This window comes from Rattus norvegicus, chromosome 7, assembly GCF_021556685.1.
Source record: "Rattus norvegicus strain SHRSP/BbbUtx chromosome 7, alternate assembly SHRSP_T2T, whole genome shotgun sequence".
Taxonomy (NCBI): Eukaryota; Metazoa; Chordata; class Mammalia; order Rodentia; family Muridae; genus Rattus; species Rattus norvegicus.
In genome coordinates this window covers 60694247-60716051 of record NC_141540.1, presented here as the reverse complement: position 1 = coordinate 60716051, position 21805 = coordinate 60694247, and the positions used below count along the sequence as shown (strand labels likewise).

General features: G+C 40.8%; 1 protein-coding gene across 1 annotated transcript; it reads left to right on the top strand.

The window, feature by feature from the left end:
- Positions 1-91: 91 nt before the first annotated feature.
- On the top strand, positions 92-14763 carry Thap2 (THAP domain containing 2). Its single transcript, NM_001394993.1, has 3 exons — positions 92-304; positions 7464-7659; positions 10539-14763. The coding sequence occupies exons 1-3, from the start codon at positions 234-236 to the stop codon at positions 10923-10925; spliced, it is 654 nt and encodes a 217-aa protein (NP_001381922.1). The 5' UTR covers positions 92-233; the 3' UTR covers positions 10926-14763.
- The last annotated feature ends 7042 nt before the right edge of the window (positions 14764-21805 follow it).

Here is a 21805-nt window from a genome sequence, read left to right as displayed (position 1 = left end):
GTTTGCGCCGAGAGCTCCAGCACGTTGGCTCTGCAGGCCTAAAACCGCCATATTAATAAAGAAAAAGGGGAGTGCGGCCTCCCTCCCACTTCGGTACTGTGCACGCCCCTCTTCCCACCCCGCTCTCTGCGCGGAGCTTGTCGCCTGCCTCGTTTGTCTAGCGTTTGACAGAAGCTTAGCGGGCAGCGCCTCAGAACTGGCGTAAGGTAGCGCCGAATGAGGGGCCGGGGGAAATGCCGACCAATTGCGCCGCGGCGGGCTGTGCTGCTACCTACAACAAGCACATTAACATCAGCTTCCACAGGTAACCTGGGCAGGGAGTGGGGTGGCGGGAACGGGAGCCTAACCGGCCTGAGTCTCGGTCGCGTCAAAAGAACAAGGTCCTCTGACTTTAGTTAGCAGGGGAGCATCACTCTTGTCCTTTGTGTGTGGTTTCTCACATCTGGAAACATTTGCTCCTTTTCCGAGGAAAGTTTACCAAATTTGCAAAAAAAGAAAAGGAAAGAAAGAAAGATCGATCCGAGTTATTGTGACTGACACGCCTTACATTAAAAAGTGATGAATGTACTTTTATTTTCTACTCTTTTATTTTTATATCTTAGACCATGCCTTGAGAACAGTGACGCTATAAGGGAAAGCTCATTTCCCGTTCAAGCCAACAAATCACTCTAAAAGCCTGGTGTGTTCGAGTTAATTTTCACTAGTGGAATTGAGGTGGGAAACCTAAGAGTCACATATGGTAACTGACGAGTCAATCACTGACGGCCCTGTAATTAAGCAATGTTTATCAAAGAGGCAAACAGAAAGAAGCTCTCCTAAAACAGAATCACACACACACACACACACACACACACACACACACACACACACACACACACAATCTAGGTTTTGTTTTTCCTTGGTTGAACACTCAGCCATGTCTTTAGTTGTGTTAAGTCAAGCTCTCCAAAGCATTTGAACACTACCTTGAATATAATAGGTACTCAATAAATGGTCACCTTTCCTTCAAGAACTGCCACCTGCCTGAACAAAAGAAATTCTAAAAACTTAACTGAAAACAATTTTGATTTTTATCTGCCCCACCATATACCTTGTGATCTTAGAATATAGAAAATATCTTTGCTCTTTTTCCTATCCCACTATTACTGCGTGCATCCCCTAACTGAAAGGTGCCACTTTAAAAATCCTCCTGACCTTTGTTTTTAAGCTATTTCATGCAAATGTAGAGCTTTATTCATTCTTATAGCTAAGGTACACTGGGTCCCTAATTGCCTGACATTATGCTAATGATGTGGAAAGTTCTTACCCTCAGGGACTTTAGAATTGAATACAGGAGTAAGGCATAATCACAGTTGAGTACCACAGAGAAGACATTCAAAGAGACCTAATTTAGCCTCAGGAAGTCAAAGGACACTTCACAAAAAAGGTGACATGTCAGATGAGACCAGAGGCTGACATAGGTTTGGTCTTCTATATTAAAGCGTTTTCTGTTTTGTTCCCGGAGTACTTGAAAAAGCGCTGAAGAGTATAAAAAGACTAGAGCGATTAGATTTACATAATAAAAAGCCTTCTGGCAGCAGTGTAGAGTTAAGAGTGATACTTAAAGTGCTAGTCAAGCATCACCAAAGACGGAGGAAGCCATATAGAATGCTAATCCGTCTGCTATTTCCTTCACAGGGAAATTCTGGTACATGTCAACTGATGTAAACACTGATGCTTAGCTGTGAGTACGGGAGCGCTGAATGACAGGAGTTGAGTGAGCTGTAACAAAGGGAGCCCAAGCTTGGTGTGCTCATACATGGCTATAACCCCGGAACAGAGGAAGAGGCCAGCCTGAGCTACACAGAGCCTGTCTCAAAATAAAACTTTAATAAATATAAGGAAGCATTCAGTGGTCTAGAATAAGATGCTCTTGGCAGTAAAGATGAAGAGAAATGGGCAGATTTGAGAAAATGTTTAAGGAGAATTTCCTGGACTTGATAATACGATGTGGACCATGAAAGGGAGAAGTCTAGCCACTAAAAGCAAAGTGTAAGAGATGTACAACGGAGAGCCTGGTGAGCTGGCTCACAACTACAGTCTTAGAACTCAGGAGTCTGAGCCACCCTACATTCAAGGCCTGCCTGATTCCAGAGTAAAACCCCATCTCAAACAAAAGTAGGTTGAGTGTTGTCGCATGCCTACAGACAGGCAGGAGATTCCTGTGCGTTTGAGGCCAGCCTGGTCTGCAAAGCAAGTTCCAGGAACCAGAATTATTACACAGATACAGAGAAACCATGTCTTAAGAATGCAAAAGAAAAAGAAAATATAGACAGCATACAATACTGTTTATCTAATGGGAAATTGACATTTTAATGGTGACCTTAGAAATTTAGGTCTTGTAATCGCTAGGCAGGCACATTCCGATATTCCTACATTCCTGTTACATGGGAAGAGTAAGCAGAAGGCTTACCATGAGTTTAAGACCAGTCTTAGTTACAGGAAGAATTTGAGGTTTGGCTCCAAATACAACATGCAAAGAGGGAAGGGGGAATTAGGACAATGTTAGAATAATAATATGTTCTTGTTTTTATAAATACAAATAGTATTTAATTTCTCTTGTAGGTCATAGACACATAGACACACACACTATCCTCTCTCTCTCTCTCTCTCTCTCTCTCTCTCTCTCTCTGTGTGTGTGTGTGTGTGTGTGTGTGTGTGTGTGTGTGTGTGTGTGTGTGTCAGTCAGGGTCTCACTATGGATGGCTGGCTCATACTGGACATAGAATGGATCATCAGTTAAGAATGTTTATTGTTCTTGCAGAGGTCCTTTGTTTGCTTCCCAGCCCACACACAGCAGCTCACAAACAGAAGATTCTACACCTCCTTTGATTTCCGTGGGCTCTATCATGCACATTGTACACATAGATACATTTAGACATGTACACATAAAAAATAAAAATAATTTTAAAAATTATGTCGCCTAAATTTATTTTCAATTTTTGTATACCTCTCTACATCTTAACCTAAATTGCCTCTGTTAACATGCCCTGGGCCTTATTTTCATGATTTGTGCTCTTTTTTTTTTTTTTTTTTTCCTTTAGCCGTTGCTCTTTCTTTTTTTTTTTTTTTTTTTTTTTTTTTTTTTATTAACTTGAGTATTTCTTATATACATTTCGAGTGTTATTCCCTTTCCCGGTTTCCGAGCAAACATCCCCCTCCCCCCTCCCCTTCCTTATGGGTGTTCCCCTCCCAACCCTCCCCCCATTGCCGCCCTCCCCCCATAGACTAGTTCACTGTGGGTTCAGTCTTAGCAGGACCCAGGGCTTCCCCTTCCACTGGTGCTCTTACTAGGCTATTCATTGCTACCTATGGGGTCAGAGTCCAGGGTCAGTCCATGTATAGTCTTTAGGTAGTGGCTTAGTCCCTGGAAGCTCTGGTTGCTTGGCATTGTTGTACTTTTGGGGTCTCGAGCCCCTTCTTTTTTTACTCAGTAAAATAATCTCCACTTTTAAATTTGTCATTAGTCTTATGATTTTTCTTCTTTGCTTTGTTTTAATCTCTTCTACTAACCCATCTCAAACTCTTATTCAAAATGATCCACCTGTGTCTATGTGTCCCACTTGTGATCTACATTTTAAAATATCCCCTAAACAGTAGAAGTCCTTATCTCTAATGATTAAAAGGCTGTTTGTAGGCCAGATGTGTACTGTTACCCTGGTCCTCTGCCAGTCCCATCCATCCAGTATCAGTAGGGAATCGCCATCAGTTAAATATACCGAATCCCAGTTCTCCTTTTCAGTAAGTGGAAATCCCATCCACTGAGCAAGCTGGAAGCCGTCCAACTTGATGTATCACTCTTCCCTCTTGACTGGGTACTGGCTTCCCTCTTAACAGCCTCTTGACTGGCTCACTGGCTCCAACTCATGCATCTAACCACCCTTTTATAGTCATTGGTCTACAGCTACACACTGACCATTGTCATTTCAAAAAAGGGGAAAGCCCCAGTGTGGAGTATTTGCCCAGCTTCTACAATGCATTCACTCTCACTGAGCTTGGTTTCAAGCCACCAATATGACATGACATGACTGTGAAGATAAGAAGAGGTGTACAGTACCACACTAATCTATAGTGGTTCTGCAATACAGATGCAATGGGCATAATAACTTCCAAAAACAGAGATTGGGGCTAGAGAGATAACTCAGCAGCTGAGTGTGTGTTCTTCCAGAGCACCCAGGTTCAATTCCCAGCACCCACAACAGGCAGCTCAATCTGTAACTCCAGCTCTAAGGGACCCAACTTCTGACCTCCTTGGGTTTCTTGGTTCATGTGTATATATCCACACAAAGAAACACACATGATTAAAAAGTACTTTGATTAAAAGTAGTTATTAGTAAAATGTTAGGAAATTAGATTTTGATAATGGCTGTATCTAACAGATTATTCTGTCAGGTCTTTCATCCATTTATGACTTGTCTTCTTTGTCAAGAAGGCCCATGTCTATTTCATGCCTTGTGCCCAAGACTCATAACTTCATATTCATATATCCAGTTTAAAACCCTTTCTTGGGGCCTTCTAAATAAATCATCATGTCCTACTCCACACGGCTCCATCCTTGCTCCTTTATAAAAGACCTACTATGCCACTAAACTAAGCATTTACATCTCTTAATCTTTAAAAGGAGTCCAGAGAACAACCTTGGATGTCGTGTGTGTGTGTGTGTGTGTGTGTGTGTGTGTGTGTGTGTGTGTGTGTGGTGTGCTGTTTTGAGGCAGGGTCTCTCACTGTCCTGAAACTTTCCAAACTTGATCGCCAGAGCCATGTCTTCAGTCCTTAGAAGCATTCCTATCTTACATTATAAATTATAGAATGCAATACCTGGGGCTGGGGGTGTACCTCAATGGTAGATATTCATTTAGTATATATGAGAGACCTTGGTTTTGATCCTAGCACCACTATTATCAAAAATGGAGATCTACAAAAGTTAGGAAATGTTGCCTCTGTGTCCAGATACTGTGCAAAGGAGCTAGCACTGGACTTCTGGTAATCCAACAACAGTGTTGTCAGTCAGTCTGCTAAAAAGTTAGAACTACTTAATTTTCTACCTCCTAAATTACAATGTACTCTCAGAGGCTAGGCATTTTTTTGTTACTGCCACATCTAAATCGTCTAAGAATGTAAGAGGTAGTCCACCATTTATTTTAAATACAAGCTAAATAGCATCGTTCAAACTATTGAGTGATGCTTCTACAGCAGGAAATGTTTATAAAAACCTTGGGTTTGCTATGTGGACAAGAATATATCCATCGGTTACCACCATATGAGTTTGTTAATATAAGATGATTTTTAGGGGCTGGAGAGATGGCTCAGCAGTTAAGAGCACTGGCTATTCTTCCAGAGGTCCTGGATTCAATTCCCAGCACCCACATTTTCCCTAGTAAAATGACTCTTCAGCTGGGCTTGACAAACCACTAAATAATTAAAGAGTTCTTTGAAATGAGGTTGAGAGGTAAGTGCTAAGCTAAATGCAGTGGCTCACTCCTGTAATCCCAGCACTAGAAGGCTGAGGCAGAAGGACTGTAGAGTTTCAGATTGGCCCTAGACTGCAGTATGCTACAGTCCAGTGTGGGTAGATAGGTAGGCCCTGTCTCAGAGGGTGATGCAGACATGCGGACTGAGCAGGGTGGTAAATTTATCAGAAAATTGAGTTTAATTAAAATGCCAAAATACTGTGAACTGTGGAGTGACAGCAAATCTTTAGGGCATGTCTGCCCAGAGGAATGATATTTAGAGCACATCTGGGTTTTCATCTTCTATGTTCTCATCACTGGCAGCGTGTGACAATCTAATTCCATACGTCTGATAGGCCTTCTGAACCACATGATCTCACATGGATCTTAAGTTCTTTTTATACACAAGTTAGTACATGCAGAGGATACAGTAATCAAACTAAAGAAGATAAGCAGCAGGATGGCTCACTGAGTAAAGACACTTGCCATGTAAAACAATCTGATTTTGATCCCCAGAACCCATGTAGAGGTTGAAGGAGAAAACCAGCTCAGCTTGGCCTCCGACTTCCCTTTGCAAGTTGGCACACGTGACCACACACATATACAATACCAGAGGGATCATTTTAGCATTCATATTTTTCCTGTGTATTTGAGAGAGAAGGACCGTGCGTACACATGCCTACACGTGAAGGGCAGAGGGCGGCTTGTGAGAGTTGGTTTTCTTTCTCCTGCCATGTGGGCCCAGGGAACCAAACTCAGGTTATGAGGTTCCATGTTCTTACCTAAGGAGTCATCTCACTGGTCCTAGATTTAAAAAGAAAAAAGAATTGCAACCGAAATTTAACTATGTTTTATTCCTGCATTTCTAACTCAGTTAACAAACCTAGAATTATTAGAAACACCCTTCAAACTTTCGTCTCCCTTCAGCAGCGTATGTTGGATGAATGTGTCTTTCGGATTTGAAATAAATAGGAAAGGAAAAGGATAGCTACAGGTGATTTATCTTATACAGCCGTGTCTCTGCCATGCTCCATGTCTCCAGATCTCTTAAAAGCAGCGTATCTGTGTAGAAACTGAGCTATTTATATATTCTGCATTCATATTAATAGATTAATTTTTGTCAAGTTCTTATTAGTCAATTCAAAGAAAAGCAGATAAATAATAATGACTGATTTCCTCAAGAAACAGCTTTGGAGGTTGGGGGGAGCCGGGGAGGAGAAGAAAAAAAAAAAAAGAAACAGCTTTGAAGCCAACAAAATGGCTGTGCAAAAGCCATTGCTATACAAACCATAGACCCTGAGTTCCATTCCCAGAACCCAGGGTGGAAGGAGAGAATCAAATCACTTCCCCCAGAAGTTTTCTCACATCCACATGTTTGCCAGTGCTTGTTCATGCGTTCGCTCGCTCTCTCTCTCTCTCTCCCCCCTTCCTCCCTCCCTCCCTCTCTCCCTCTCTCTCTCTCCCTTCTTTCCTCTTTCTTCTCTCTCTCTCTGTGTGCACACAGTTTTCTTTGAAAATATATAACTCATACACTGGAAATTTTAATGGAGAAAATATAAAACAATGATGTAGGAAAGACAGAAAGGAGTGCTATCATCTAGACTTTCCTTGTTAAAATGTAGTCTTCAACGTACCTGACTTATTTGCTATATAGCAGCAGATACAGCATGTGTAATTCCTCCTGCTTGTGATCATTCTACATAGGAGTGTTATTTGTGTTTTAGTTATTGCCCATGTTAAAGGCTGGATTGGAGGGAATAGCTCTTTTTTTAAAGTTTGAAAAGGCTATTAAGGTCAGTTCTTCACTAAATTTTTATAACTATAAAAATTTGTATAAATTGGCATCTGAAGATTGCTTAATTTTTTACATAAATTTTTGCATAAATGAGAGACTTTCTTAAAATGTAACTATTTTAAGTACAACAAAAGCAGGACCGCTGGAATTTGAGTTGCTTTTTGTTTTCTTGTTTTAAGGTTTCCTTTGGATCCCAAAAGAAGAAAAGAATGGGTTCGCCTGGTTAGGCGCAAAAACTTTGTGCCAGGGAAACACACTTTTCTTTGCTCAAAGCACTTTGAAGCCTCCTGTTTTGACCTAACAGGACAAACTCGAAGACTTAAAATGGATGCTGTTCCAACCATTTTTGATTTTTGTACCCATATAAAGTCTCTGGTAGGTCACTCTCCTTTCTTAAACCATGTTTTAGATCCTGTTATCTTTTGCTTGTATAAGAAAGCAACTTGAATTGTGTTAAAATGAATGTGTAATGACACACCTCAAAAAAGCAACCAGCTCGCCCTTGTACAGTAAAGGTCCAGACTAGAGGTAGAGGTCAAAGCTCCTGACTCCCAGTCTGTTTCCCCAGTGAATTCCAAACATTTCAGGTTTTGGACTTTTAGATTAAGGATGCTCCTCAGGTAAAATCTATACGAACACTCCAAGTATCAAACACTTTGCATATTGGGTACTTTACCAGAATTGTGGCCTCACAGAACTACAAATTATTAGTTATTATCAGTAAATGTACCATTGGCAAAACCAAAGAAGATACTAATGAAACCTTCAGAATCACTCTCTTCTGATTTCAAGGTGACAAAGTGCTGTGCAAGTAAGTACTTTAAGAACACATATTCAGTTATGCAAGTTATGGTGCTTCATAAGAAATGGTAGAGATCATTCAGTGTACGTATGAGGACTTGGGGGTTCGGGAGGGAAGGTTTTTGACCACACTTAGAACAGTTTACTTCGGTGGTAGAACTAAAGCCAGGGAGTTGAGTGATAAATTATCAATTGTTGACTTATTTGAAAGAAAAGAGAATTGGGTACAGGTTGAATGAATTAGAACAAGTTCAAGGCAGCCTTTAGTTCCACATGAGTCAGAAGGAGGTAGATTTCTGTGAGTTAAAGGCCAGCCACATCTACTTATTGAGTTCCTGTGCAGCAAGAGTTATGTGCAGCTACATAGTAAGACCCTGTCTCAAAAGCAAAACAAACACAGCCACTTGGTTTAAGGGTGCAAATACAGTTTTGTTACAGTAGAGTGTGTCCAGCGACACACCAGGTTTGATGACCAGCACTAGGGGAAAGAGACAAGAGGAGAAAGAAATATTGTATCTGGTTAGCTAAGATCTGATTAGAGAAGAAACACCGAGAAAGTCACCATAAGACAGAAAAGGTAGGAAACACTGGGGGATTTAAAAAGGGCATCTCCCTCTAAGAAAGGGAAAGCCATTGTATGAGTTACTTGTGACATTGGAAGTGGTCGTGAGTTAGTGTTATAATATGCTGGGGGGTGGGGGTGGCTGTGCTGCAGATGTTGGAAAAGCTGCAGAAAACAAGGGCTTATTTCTAAACCTTTCACACTTGAGCACCTCAACCTGACCTGAGTTCAGACTCAGGTATGTATTGAAATTGAAATGTACCGTCAACTGGCACAGGGAATGAACACATGTGGTTAGGTCCTCAGGAGGCAGAGGCAGGAGAAGTTCAAGGTCATCTGCTAAACAGAAGAAGGTCTGACACCAACCTGGACAGCATGATGAAAGAGGGAACCCCATTTCTGACATTTTGATCATTTATGCAGTAACTATTAAACTTTTCATTATGCCAGAATCTGTTAGATGCTTTGAAAATGAAGAGCCAAGGGAGACTGCCATTTCTCTGTGGAGAGAGGCCATCTGTAGGCTTTATGATAATAGGGACTATAACTTCTTCACCATTATTTCCCCAAGATTAATGTTTCCATAAGTGGTTGGGAATGCGTCTGCTTTGCTTTGGTTTTTGTTTGTTTTCTGTTTGAAGAAACAATCTCGCTATGGAGGTAGCCCAAGCTATCTTTAAATTTACACTATCTAACCCAAGCTATTTCTCTATGGGTGCTTTGCTTGAATGTAGATCTGCACCATGAATGTGCCTGGTGCCTGTGGAGACCAGAAGAGGACATTGGATCTCCTGGGGAAAACTGCATTACACATGGCTGTTAGCCGCCATGTGGGGGTGGAATTGAACCTGGGTCCTTTGGAAGAACTACCAGTGCTCTTAACCACTGAGCTCTCACCCAGCCATACAAGCCACTTTTGAACTAGGCATCCTCCTGCCTCTGCACCCAAAATGCAAAGTGGACCTTTACTTTACTTTTTGGCTTTTTTGAGGCATTTCACTGTGTAGCTCTAGACTAGTCTCAAGTTATATCAATCCTGCCTCAGCCTCCTGAATGCAGGGATCACAAATGTGTCCCATCATACAGGGAGTGAATGTCTATTTAATAAATGAGAGACAGAGTTATAAGATATGACACAATAGGAAAATCACAAGTAGTTTGATATTTCTGGAGTATACAAGGCAAAGGAATCCTTAGCTTCCTGGATTAGAAAAAAAAATTCTAGCCAGATTTTAAATCTTTGAAGGTTTAGTGTAAAGAACTAATATCTAAGTCTGTTTAGAAGCTTGGTACCTAAGAATTTGTCCCTGTAAATATGTGAGTTCTTGTTTAAGTAGATTACAGGTCTGAACTATTCATCTAGTTGAAAAACTAATATTAACTAAAAGAGAGATCAGATCAATATCATCGATAACACAAAATGTCTAAGCAAATTTTAATTTGGGCTTAGTAAAAGGAATTGGAAAAGATTTTTTTAATCTCCATAGAATCATATTGAATAATCTGGAAGATACCTTGAAAGTCCACTGCATATTTTGAAATCAGTGTTTAATAAGTCTGTAGATAAAGGACATAAGAAAGGCATAGTGGCAACATGGTTTTAATCCATTCACTCAGGAGGCAGAGGCAGGTGGGGGTCTCAGTTCAAGGAAGCAGCCAGAGCTGTAAGAGAGACCCTGACTCAAAAAAGAAAAGCACAAGGTGACTAAAGTTCATTCAACCTTTTGAGAATCTTAAGCCATGATCACATGAGGTAGCCTGCTGGTGTTGCCCATTAAACTTTAAAAACAGTTCCTAAAAGATCAGTTTAAATACAGTGTTACTCAAAACTGGTCACTGTTTACTTATTTGTGATATTCATAATTTATGTTAAACTCTCTGTTGGGCTCAGAAACTCAAGTCAAGGAATCTACTGAAGAAAAGCAACAGTTTTACTTCAGCCGGACCATGTAATTTAAAGCTGAATAGTAGTCAACAAGTACTGCTCGAACACAGCTATGCCTTCAGGAGCCCTGTGGAGGCGAAGAAGAGGATAATTAAACTAGAAAGAGAAATAGCAAGCCTGAGAAGAAAAATGAAAACTTGCCTGCAAAGAGAACGCAGAGCGACTCGAAGATGGATCAAAGCCACATGCTTTGTGAAGAGTTTAGAAGCAGGCAACATGCTACCTAAGGGCATCTCAGAACAGATTTTGCCAACCGCCTTAAGCAGTCTTCCTTTGGAAAATTTAAAAATTCTTCAACAAGATCAGCAAGATAAAACATTACCAGTTCTCTAAATGTAAGATAGACAAGAATATCTGCACTTAAGTTTTCCTTACACAGGACCCAATGCCTATCTCCTGCCGTCGCCAACCATACTCGGGCTATTACACTACAATCAAGTGCTTAAGTTTTACTTGAAGTAGCAATATCACTGGTGGAGACCTGAGAAAGTGTCAGTGACAAGTTTGGGAATGAGAAGAAGTGCCTTACATGAGGATTATGTACTTAGACTTCATTGTCCTAGGAAACCCTGTTAGAGGTTGTTTCTGGTTGTGTTCCTTTAAGCTAATAGGGATGACAAATGATATGTTCCTACAAGTGAAGGCATTCCGCACCAAAGCTGGGCTAGTACATTCAAAAGAACATGTCAAGTAGGAGCTAGTCACGTTAAACATGAGCTGAAACTACTGGACTTTCTATGAATTAAATTATTGGGATAGTGGTTGAAAATTTGTAGACTAAAACCTCTGGGGTACAGGGCAAGGGTTTTTTTCTTTCTTTCTTTTTTAGCCTTTTGTATTTTAACCAGTGAAAGTAAGCTTATCATGGCCTTCCTTATAAGAACATTGGATTTAAAAGTAGGTTGTAAAATAATTTGAAAATAGCATTTTGAATGTGAAATACCTTTGAGACTCCAAACTAAGGCAAGGCCTCAAGTACCTCAGACTGGGAAAAGCTGGTGAGTTATATTTAACTTCTAAGAAAATACACAGGAAATAATGCAGAATCTGAAGTCTAGCTTTTACCTTGATGAACTAAATAGGCAAATGCATACTATTCTTTTTCTTATAATAGAAATATTGAATTTCCAAATTCACAGTTGATACATTGATAAACACTTTTAGACCATTTGTTCTTTGTGTTGATAGCAAATTCTTAAGCTGGTGATTCTTTTCGTGACTACTACTTAGTTGTCTTTTTATGTCAAAAATAGCGTCTGCCCTTTAATAAATCGCAGTATAATTTAATCACAGGGAAGTACTTACTATGCTGTGTTTCAGACCCAGGACAAGCAGCTGAGGAACATATTTAGCACATCAAGGTGAGGCTATGAAAACTTCTAAGAAGGTATCTGAGAGCCTAAGAAGGTGTTAGGAGGTTGGGAAGTTGAGCATAGAGGCTGCGGTATGCCATCCATGCCTGGTAACAGACAGAGACTGGGGATCTGAGTGGAGCCCAGGTCCACTTTGGTATACTAAATATGCACCTCAGCCACTTGTCCTGGCTCCGAAACCCAACAGTGCTACGTTAAAACAGACTCAGTTTTTCTTACCCATCAGCTTGCTTTTTAACATTCTTTTTTTAGAAAATCAAAACTTTAATTCATAATGGAAGTAAAATACAGTCCTCTAAAATAATGTGTCTCTGTGATAAAGCTATGCAAATACTGATATTTATAAAACAGAAATATCGAGATGGCTCTTCTGGTACCACTTGTACCTTGAAAAGGCCTTATTGTCACTAACTGTCTAATAAAAGGGCCCTCCCTTCAAAATAAGAGCCCTTCCTTCAAATTCAAAGCCCTTCCTTCAAAGAGCTTTGGCTAAGGAAGTGCATTCACATAAGTTATTTAGTTCTTCCAGTTTGTGAGATCACCATAAGAATGTAACATGCCTGATCGCAAATAACTGTAAATCTTTCCTACACAGAGATGGGATTTGGACTCTCTGTCATCTCTTGAGCTGTTTCTGTCTGTCCTGCCAAGTTATCAGCACTGTTTAGTAAGGACCATGTTTCCTGCAAACACAGTGGATGGCTGTCTTAGTTTCTGTGTGATGCTTATAACCAATACTCTGTAAGTTCTTTTATAGATGTGATCATCCTTGTTAGCTATCTTAAGTATTGGGTAAAGTTCCTTAAACTTGTCATCGTATAGTTTTTCCTAATGCTGGTTCATGTGTCTTTATATTATGTCAACTATCAACTGCAAACACACTGACTAGTACCTACTTGGTAGCCTAAAATAAGCGGGGCAACTTATCATATTAACATAACCTATGTTCTCAAAATGTAAACTTTCGTATGGCTTCCCATGTTCGCCAAGCACTAATTAATGTGGTCTGGTTAGGGTTAATACTTGATATTTAATACACTTTTAAATCATAAATGTACAGCATTGTAAAACACAATGCACTTTTGGCAAAGTTGCATATCTTCACTCATTATTATCAGCCTTTAGTTTCTTTGGGGTGTTTTGTTTGTGTGCTGGAAATTGAACCCAGGGCTTCCTGCATGCATACGCCCCTGCTGAGCCAGATCCCCAGTCTTTTACAGTCACTATTTTTGGACTTCATTGAATAAACAATCCTCAGTAAATGTAATTTTCTTCCTATTTTCTTCATGTTGTTTTTCCTGGTAACATGCTTCAAAGTGTCTTTACATGACTGTATTAATAACACACCTGTCTGCCTTTAAAATAGCTTCCTAGCTGAACATGCTAACACATATCCGTCAGGCTAGAATGGAAGGAGAAGGAAGAGAAGGTGGGGAAAAGTGAATTCCAAGCTTTTAAAAACAGTCTAGGAGTCTTAAAATCCTGCCTTCAGTTTGCTGATAGATTTTAGTTTTTTTTTTTTTTTTAGTTGACTGCATAGTGTAAAACTGATGGTGAGGTGTGATGAAGCCCAGAGACAAATGTTCTCTAGGCTTCAGAGGAATGGGGAGTGGGCCCAAAACTTGAGCCAGCCCAGGCTATTTGAGTCCTTCTTTGGGAAATAAACCAATCAGAATTACCACAGCTCTCGACAGTCATGCATGCCTCACAGATCTTCTATCTATCCAGTGTGTCTACAAGCTGCTAACATCCACAAAGAAAAAGCTAAGAATGAAAACAACTGAAGGTTAGGAACTTACTTGATAGGAAGGCAAGTACTGGACTGGGAGATGTGACCCGTTCAGCATGCATCAAGTCCAAGGTTCAAACTCCAACACCCAAAGGGGTTAGATATGACATTCTCTGCCCTTCTGTTGCTGCAAGCCTCCTGAAAGAACGGTGCTTGAATACGAGGTGAATTCTGTGAAAGAAGTAGGTGTAAGATGCTTCAGTACATACTGTGGACTGGAAACTCAATGGGAAAATGTAGAAACTTCAGACTTACTTACAACCAAGTGACTCTCTTTTGAAATAAAATGGATTTCTCTTAAAATGACTGGTGAGAGGTAGGCAGAACACTAGGCTTTGGCCTGAGTTCAGTGTTTCTGGGTCCTAACCCTTTAAAATACACACACACACACACTGAACAGATCGAAATGATAACTTTGCCAAAAGGTCAAAGCTGAGAACTAGAATATTTGGAATTTGGTATTTTGGGGAAAAAATAATGCTATTGACAGGATTCTGAACTAACTCATGAAACAGTTGTTTTTCAGTCTCTGCCTTTCTCCTTGCAAGCTGGATTCACACAAGAAGGTACCTCTGTTTATTCTCTCGCACACTACTCTGTCCCACTTGCAGAGATGTGAATGCCTGAGGTCTACACAGTCTCGGATGAACACGTGTCTTCTACCCTCCAGTTCTCTTTTTAATATGTTATTAAATTAGGAAAAATCATGCGTTTTAGAAAAGCAGAGGATAAACTTTAACTGTACTAAAGTTGTTTGAGATACTTGCTCATGGTGTGTATGGAGATTTTGTTGTGTTCTCTCATTTCTCAGTGTTAGAAAACGGGTACGTTTTTATTTTGATATGATAGAGAAACTAAACTTTATATCAGGAGGGGATTCTTTTGATATTTATACAGTCGAATACTTTACAAAGTTAAGGATTTTGTAATGTCTTATTAAACCATAACATTGTACTCACAAAAAAAGTATTTGGAATTTGTTACTATTAAAAAGTTGTTTCCCATGGAATTTTTGTCATCCTGTTATTTCTAAAGGTGAACATTTCTGTAAAGGCCTTTACTCTAACCTGAACCCACAAACTCTGTACTCTTTCTTCTGAGTTGAAGCAAACTGTGAAACAGGTAAAGAACAAGTGGGGCCTTAATGGCAGATTGGTTTCAGGTCATTGCTAAGTGTACATCACTGCGCCATTTGAAATGTCCATGCTTTCTAAGCTAAATAGACCAAGGACTGTAAAGGTTCGTGTGGAGTCAGGATACAACTCAGTGGCCGAGTCCCGATCTACCAGGCACAAGGCTCCAGGTCCCATCGCCAGGACTAAAACACACACAAATAACTTCCCTTTTTTGTTCTCTGACAGCTTGAGGCATGCACGAAGACTTAGTGATAGATACAATAGTCAAAGCACTGCTTTAATGGTGTTCTTTAATGCTTCATAAAATAGCATTTTAACAGTAACTGGGATATTTACCACGCACAATAAACAAGAGATGAGGCTCCTGTTCTCAGGTCTACAGTAAGGATCTTTCCACTTACTTGTCCTGTCTTCACTATAACCCACTTTTAGAAAGTCAATGGGATTCAACAAATTGGTGTTTCGTGCTGCCTGGCTTTTAAAACTTTGTTTTCCAAACATTAAAAAGAATGAGATCCGGGCTGGAGAGATGGCTCAAGGGTTAAGAGCACTAGCTGTTCTTCCAGAGGTCATGAGTTCAAATCCCAGCAACCACATGGTGGCTCACAGCCATCTGTATTTGGATCTAAAGCCCTCTTCTGGTGTGTCAGCAACAGTGTGTCCATATACATAAAATAAATAAACAAATCTTTAAAAAAAAAATGAGATCCAATGTCAAGAAATGATATATGTGTCTGAGACAAGCTTCCAGTTTAAGAAATTCTTTGGTAAATATTCTAAATTGTCTTTATTAACTCCTCTTCGTCCTCTTGAACATCCTGTTTCATCCTCTTCTTAACTCGCAAACTTTTTAGAGCTCCCTTCTCTGACAAGGGGCTCCTGCCTATAAGATCAGTGCTTTACCATGGGACTGCTAACACTAGCAGGCCTCCCTGCCACCTTTCCAATTAGACCTCAGTATATCTGTCTCTACCTCACCTCCCCCTCATTTTCTCTCCCTCCCTGTTCCCACTCCTCCTCCTCCCACCTCCTTCCCTAAACAGGGACAAAGAAGTGCTTTTCTCCTTTGTTGATGTTTGCTTGCTATGTATTGTAATGCTAAATACCGTCCCACAGGGTCTGGTTGCCCTCAAGGAGGAGAGAATCTTCACACACCAAGTAATGCTGTGTGGCCTTGCTCTTTAATACAAAACTATTAGTTGAATAAAGATGCCAGCAGCCTCTAGCTTTGCAGAAAGAGAGGTAGGTGAGGTTTCCAGTACCTAGGCTTAGGGTTTGAGGAGAACCACAAAGGAAGGAAAGCGTGAAGAGAAAAGACTTCGTGGGGTAGGTGAATCATGGAAACATGACCTTGAGGGCCGGCCAATCAGAGTAAGAGCAGCCCAGGCAGAACATGGCAAGTAATATCTGGGGGTTATTGGCAGGGAAGTAGACATAATAGCATAGAAAGTAGATATCTGCTTATAAATTTTTTTAAAAAGTTGCTGTATTTTTTTTCTGGGAACTGAATGGTCAAAGATGGAAGGGAAACCCCCAATTGATGATTAAATATCTATTTACTCCACATAAAAATAAAAATTTTAAATATTTAAAGAAAATTTGTTTCTTGAAGTTTGGTTTTAAAGAGACAAAGATCTTGTTGACATTTTTAGACTGGTAAATCTGTAAAGATTTTGAATTAGGGTAGGAGAGATGGCTCAGAGGTTAAACAAATGATTAGCCTTTAATCCCAGCACCTGGGAGGCAGAGACAGGATGGTCTCTATGAGTTTGAGGCCAGTCTGGTCCACATATTGAGTTCGAGGCTCCGATGCAATATAGTAAAACCCTGTCTTAAAAATTAAAAAAGAGGACACTTGATGATGCCCTTGAATCAGTGGTGTTCAGTTACCAGCACCCATTTGACACAGCTCACAACTCTTAACTGCAGCTACAAGGAATTCAGTGCCCTCTTCTGGCCTAGCTGCTTAAAGTGCCCAAACACAAGTGCATATATATGTATACACATGCAGAGAGAAATATATATATACATGTAAATAAAAATAAATCTTAAAATTTAAAAATGCAAATATCAAGAGAAGGGCTCTGACCCCTGCTGCTCTAGTAGAAAGAAGACCAGGGGTCAGTTCCCAGAACCCAGATCACAAAAGTGCATAACTCCAACTCCGGGCAATCCAGTGCCCTCTTCTGACTTCCATGGGCTCCAGGCATGCACATGGTGTGCATACATACATGCAACAAAATACTTATACACTTAAAAATAAATCCTAAACATATTAAGAATACTTTTTGTATGTTTTGAGAAATAGTCTTGTGATGTTCGAATTGAACCCCTTCCAGGACCTCTTGAATGAGACCTTCAGAGACAGTGATCGATGCAAAAGCAAGAGGAGTTTAATTCCAACATGTCAGGGTCATTCTACTTCAAGGGGAGATGACCCTGAGCAAACTCTAACAGGGAGTTATATACCTTGCAAACAATTGGGGCAGAATTCAAACAATGGTAACTAGGCAGGGTACTATTGATGGGGCGAAGTGATCTTCAAACTGACTCCTGGTCAGTGAACCATTCTGGACTTCCCAGGACAGTTGTGGGGGGCGGGGGGCGTTGGTTGGGAGCCACAGGTGGCTTTGACAGTTTGGTTTGCAGGAACTAAACTAGCCCTACTGTCCCTGGAAGGGAGGAGTCTTTATGTTTGGAGGTTTATGGTGGAATTTTCCCACTGGCCTTAGATTGACCCCAACTCTGGGTCTTTCAGTCTCAGTATGCAATTCAAAGTAGTCTCAAGCTGAACCTTCTTTTCTTCTTTTCTTTTTTTTTCTTTTTTTTTCTTTTTTTCTTTTTTTCGGAGCTGGGGACCGAACCCAGGGCCTTGTACTTTCTAGGCAAGCGCTCTACCACTGAGCTAAATCCCCAACCCCCAAGCTGAACCTTCTAACCCCGTGTTTCTCTTAGCACTGCTGAGATTTCAGCCACAATACCTACTAAGGACTTTTTGTATTAACAACATAAGTGTAATTTGAATGAAAATGGCTTCCATAGGCTCAAATATTCTCATGCTTAGTCCCAGTTAATGAACTATTTGAAATGATTAGGAAGGTATCCTCTTGTCAGATGTGTCCTTGTTGGAGGAGATCTGTTGCTGGGGGTCCACTCTGAGGTTTCAAAAGCCAAGGCCAGGTTCAGTCTCTCTCTCTCTCTCTCCTCTCTCTCTCTCTCTCTCTCTCTCTCTCTCTCTCTCTCTCTCTCTCTCTCTCTCTGCCTACCTGCTGGCCTGCAGCAACAGCAGTAGTAGTAAAAGTTGTTGTGGTAATGGCATCTCTTCATAGTAACAGAACCATGACTAAGACAATGATCCCCAATTCAGTCTTAAGAAAGGATAGTTTGTTTTATTACCTACCTATCAGCAAAAGTTTGGGATCCAGGAAGAGAGGTTTGCTCAGTTCAACACAAATCACAAAGAGACAAAATGCAGCTAATTTTCCAAAAATGGGAGTGGGGGAGTACTCGTTTGAAGAGTCCCTTCCTCCTGCCAGTTCTTCCAGGATTCTTTTGCTGAACTTGAGGTAGGACCTTTAAAGAAGCCAGCAACATCTTTGTGCCTAAGTACAAAGGGGAGATAACTTGTTGAAGAGAGCCTCCCAAGTCTCATGTAGCAAAAAGACAGGTTCCTATTCTTAGGTTTCAAACCCAGGACAAAGGGCTGAGATGCCTATTTAACATATCAAAGTGGACCCGCTTGCCAGATTCTTCTCAGCACCCCTCAGACCCAATCAGTTACAGGGTTCCTCCAGGTTCGTATGCCCTGCCCAGTACCCTGAGCTCTCCTGCTGAAATAGCCGGGTTGCTTCCCATTTTGGTTACTCCACTTTCTTTTGGGCCTCCTGCTGCACTTGGTTCACCTCTATCCCTTCCCCTCCCCTCTCAACTCACATGGCTCAGGGTCTTGTCTGGACTCTTCCAGATGTCCATGGCTCTTCCTAAGTTTTTTCTACTATAAACTTTCTTTTCCACTATACCTCGGAGCTGTCATGTCCTTTCCTTGTCCTTTCTTTCACACATAGGTTCATAGCCATGTTCAAACAGTCCCAGGACTACATACATAGCTCTTTATTGTCAGTCCAATAATTTATTCAACCCTCGATCTACTCACGAGGGTTGAACTCTGCACTTAATTGCGAAGCTCCTGAATGTTGCACATGAAGGTGTAGCTGGAACACTTGGGATGGGTGTAGGCAACTTCTGGGTCTGAACCTTTAATGGAAGTGTTCTTTTAAATGGCTGGTTAGGCAGGAAACTTGCCTGAGGAAATCAGGGCGCTCCCCACTTTGCCTCTGTTATATTGGATATTGGGGTGGGTGGGAGAGAAATAGTCATTTGAAAGCACATTTCTCTGGTAATATGATTTTTAGCCTGATCTATATTAAGGAGAAGGAATACCCCTGGATCCATACTCATGGGTTGACGCTAGGATAGAGCACAGCGGTAGAGCAATTACCCAGCAAGCACAAAGCCCTGAGTTGACACTCCAGTACTCAAGCAGAACTTACTTAACATAGACTTCAATGTCATTAGATGGCCTGATAATCACAGAAAGATAACCCACCACTTTCTTAGAAAACAACTGGTCGAAGACCTGATAAATGGCAAATTAAAAGCAATTTTATATAATTTTTCTAAATGATGCAAAAAATAATATTTTTTAAAATTTTAAATTTTTATTAATTTAAATTTTAAATTTTGACAGGTTGTTAGTAACCTGCCCCCAATAGCCTCAACAATCCAAACCGTGGTCAGATAGCATGGTGAAGTAATACAATTATTTGTCTAATGTAAGGGTCCACAGTTCACCAAAGAATCACACCCCAGACTCAGATTGTATGTAAAGGCAAAGAACGTTTTATTCTGTAGAAGTCCAGCATGCTCTCATTACCAAGATGGACACCCAAGTGAGCTTGCAGGCCTGATTGAAAGCACATTAGGGAATTCTGGGGGTAGACGACCTCTATGTTAATCTGTTGGGTCCATATCTTTGGACATTCCATTCCTGGGGAGGGGTCTGGAAACTTTTAGGGAGGTCTGGAAACTGCTGCTGACCCATTGTCCTTGCCTCAGGCCAGGCCCTGGGCAGCTTCTGAGGCCCGGACTTGCCTAGAATTGTCCAGTTCTTGGAAACAGAGATCTAGACCTAGTCTCCTTAACTGCCAATCTGAAGCCTGCCATGGAATCAACCTAGCCCTCTCACTATAAAGAATAGAAACAGTAGGGCTGGGGATTTAGCTCAGTGGTAGAGCGCTTACCTAGGAAGCGCAAGGCCCTGGGTTCGGTCCCCAGCTCCGGAAAAAAAAGAACCAAAAAAAAAAAAATAGGGCTATGGTATGCAGAAGAATAGAAACAGTAGATATAGAGTGAATTTCAGTTGAAGCCACTATCTTGTGTTCTACCAAAGGAAAACCAGTCTTGACATGAATTTTGAAATTCAAAATACCATAAAATCTTTAAAAATGCCCCACAGAGATGCAAACCAGTTTCAGCCACAAGATAGCCCACGTATATCAAAAAAATATTAGCCTGACCAGAAAAAAAAAAGCCCCCATCCAGCAGTAGAAATGTAAGCTTTTAAAGATCGAGTGGGTTGTGTACCACACCTGAAACTGTCCCGTTGCCTCCCATACTGTTGACAGTTAGCAATAAACATCTCGGAAATATGTGGTTATCAGCTAGTTACAATTCACTCAAGCAAAATAACTCATAGTCAACCTTAGCCTCCTATGATCTGGGATTACAAGCCTGGCCACCACATCTAGTGAGATCTTTGTTTTGAAGCTGGGCCTGGGAAGATGACACTGTGGATAAATTGCTTTCTGTGCAAGCTTGAAAATGTGACTTTTGGGCCAGTACCTAGAACCACATGGGACTGGCCCAAAAATACCCATCTAAAAAAGATGAAATCAGTCACAAGACTCAGATTGTCTGATGATAGTCTGCGGTGTAAAATGAATTGACAGGATGTACACTCTTGAAATTGTAGAGGAATTTTAATCCAGTAACATGGCTGCTCTGGCAAGGGAATCCAAAGACGTAGGTCACTATGATCTGGATAGTATGCAGACAGGCCACACCCCTTTAGTGCCTTTGGCTAGAATACATACGTGCCCTTAAAACAATCCTTTAATGTAAAATTAGTTTGTAGAAGGAAGCAGTCATGTGTGGAAGTGACGTCTAATTGAGGGCCAAAGTGACGAAGAATCGAAAGATTGACAGAAAGGATACATCCATCACTTACAAAAACAGCACAGGAAAGAGAAACCACTTAAGAGCAGCAGCGCACAGAGAGAGCCAATCAGAGTTAGGAATTGGGAGGCAGTACCCTGAGAGCAGTGCAGTTGAGTTCGGGTTTTTGTGGGTTTGTTTGTTTGTTTGTTTGTTTGTTTGTTTGTTTGTTTGTTTATTTTGGAGTGTATGAAGTTCACTGCAGGTCAGCAGAGACAGCTGAAGCCAGAGAATAAGAAGGAGTTAGAACAAATTGCTAGAGTTGTTTGAGGCTAAGCAGAACAAGTTGAGAGATGCCAGATTGAATCAGACTGCTTGGTGAGGAGTTTGAGCCAGAGCAGCTGAGTTGAACCAGCCAGCCAGAATTCAGAAAGAGGTAGAAAAGGTGAGATTATTCAGCATTAAGCCCTACGCGAGGACAATTATATCAGGCGAATAAGTTACTTTTTACAGATAAATAGTGCATGGGGACGGACACTTCCACAATGTATGTTAGAACATTATATGAAAGTTCAATGTTTGTTTATATAACACAGTACCAGTTGAGTCTGGTCCAGAGTAAGGGCCAAGCCATTATTTTAAGCTACTTTCTAAGTAATTCTGCTTCTACACGATAAGCTCCTAAGTCCTCCACTTAACACC

Coding starts and splice junctions, on each gene's coding strand:
- Thap2 (NM_001394993.1), top strand. CDS start 234: ATGCCGACCAATTGCGCCGCGGCGGGCTGTGCTGCTACCTACAACAAG. Junction 305..7,463: donor ATTAACATCAGCTTCCACAG/GTAACCTGGGCA, acceptor TCTTGTTTTAAG/GTTTCCTTTGGATCCCAAAA. Junction 7,660..10,538: donor GTACCCATATAAAGTCTCTG/GTAGGTCACTCT, acceptor TGTTGGGCTCAG/AAACTCAAGTCAAGGAATCT.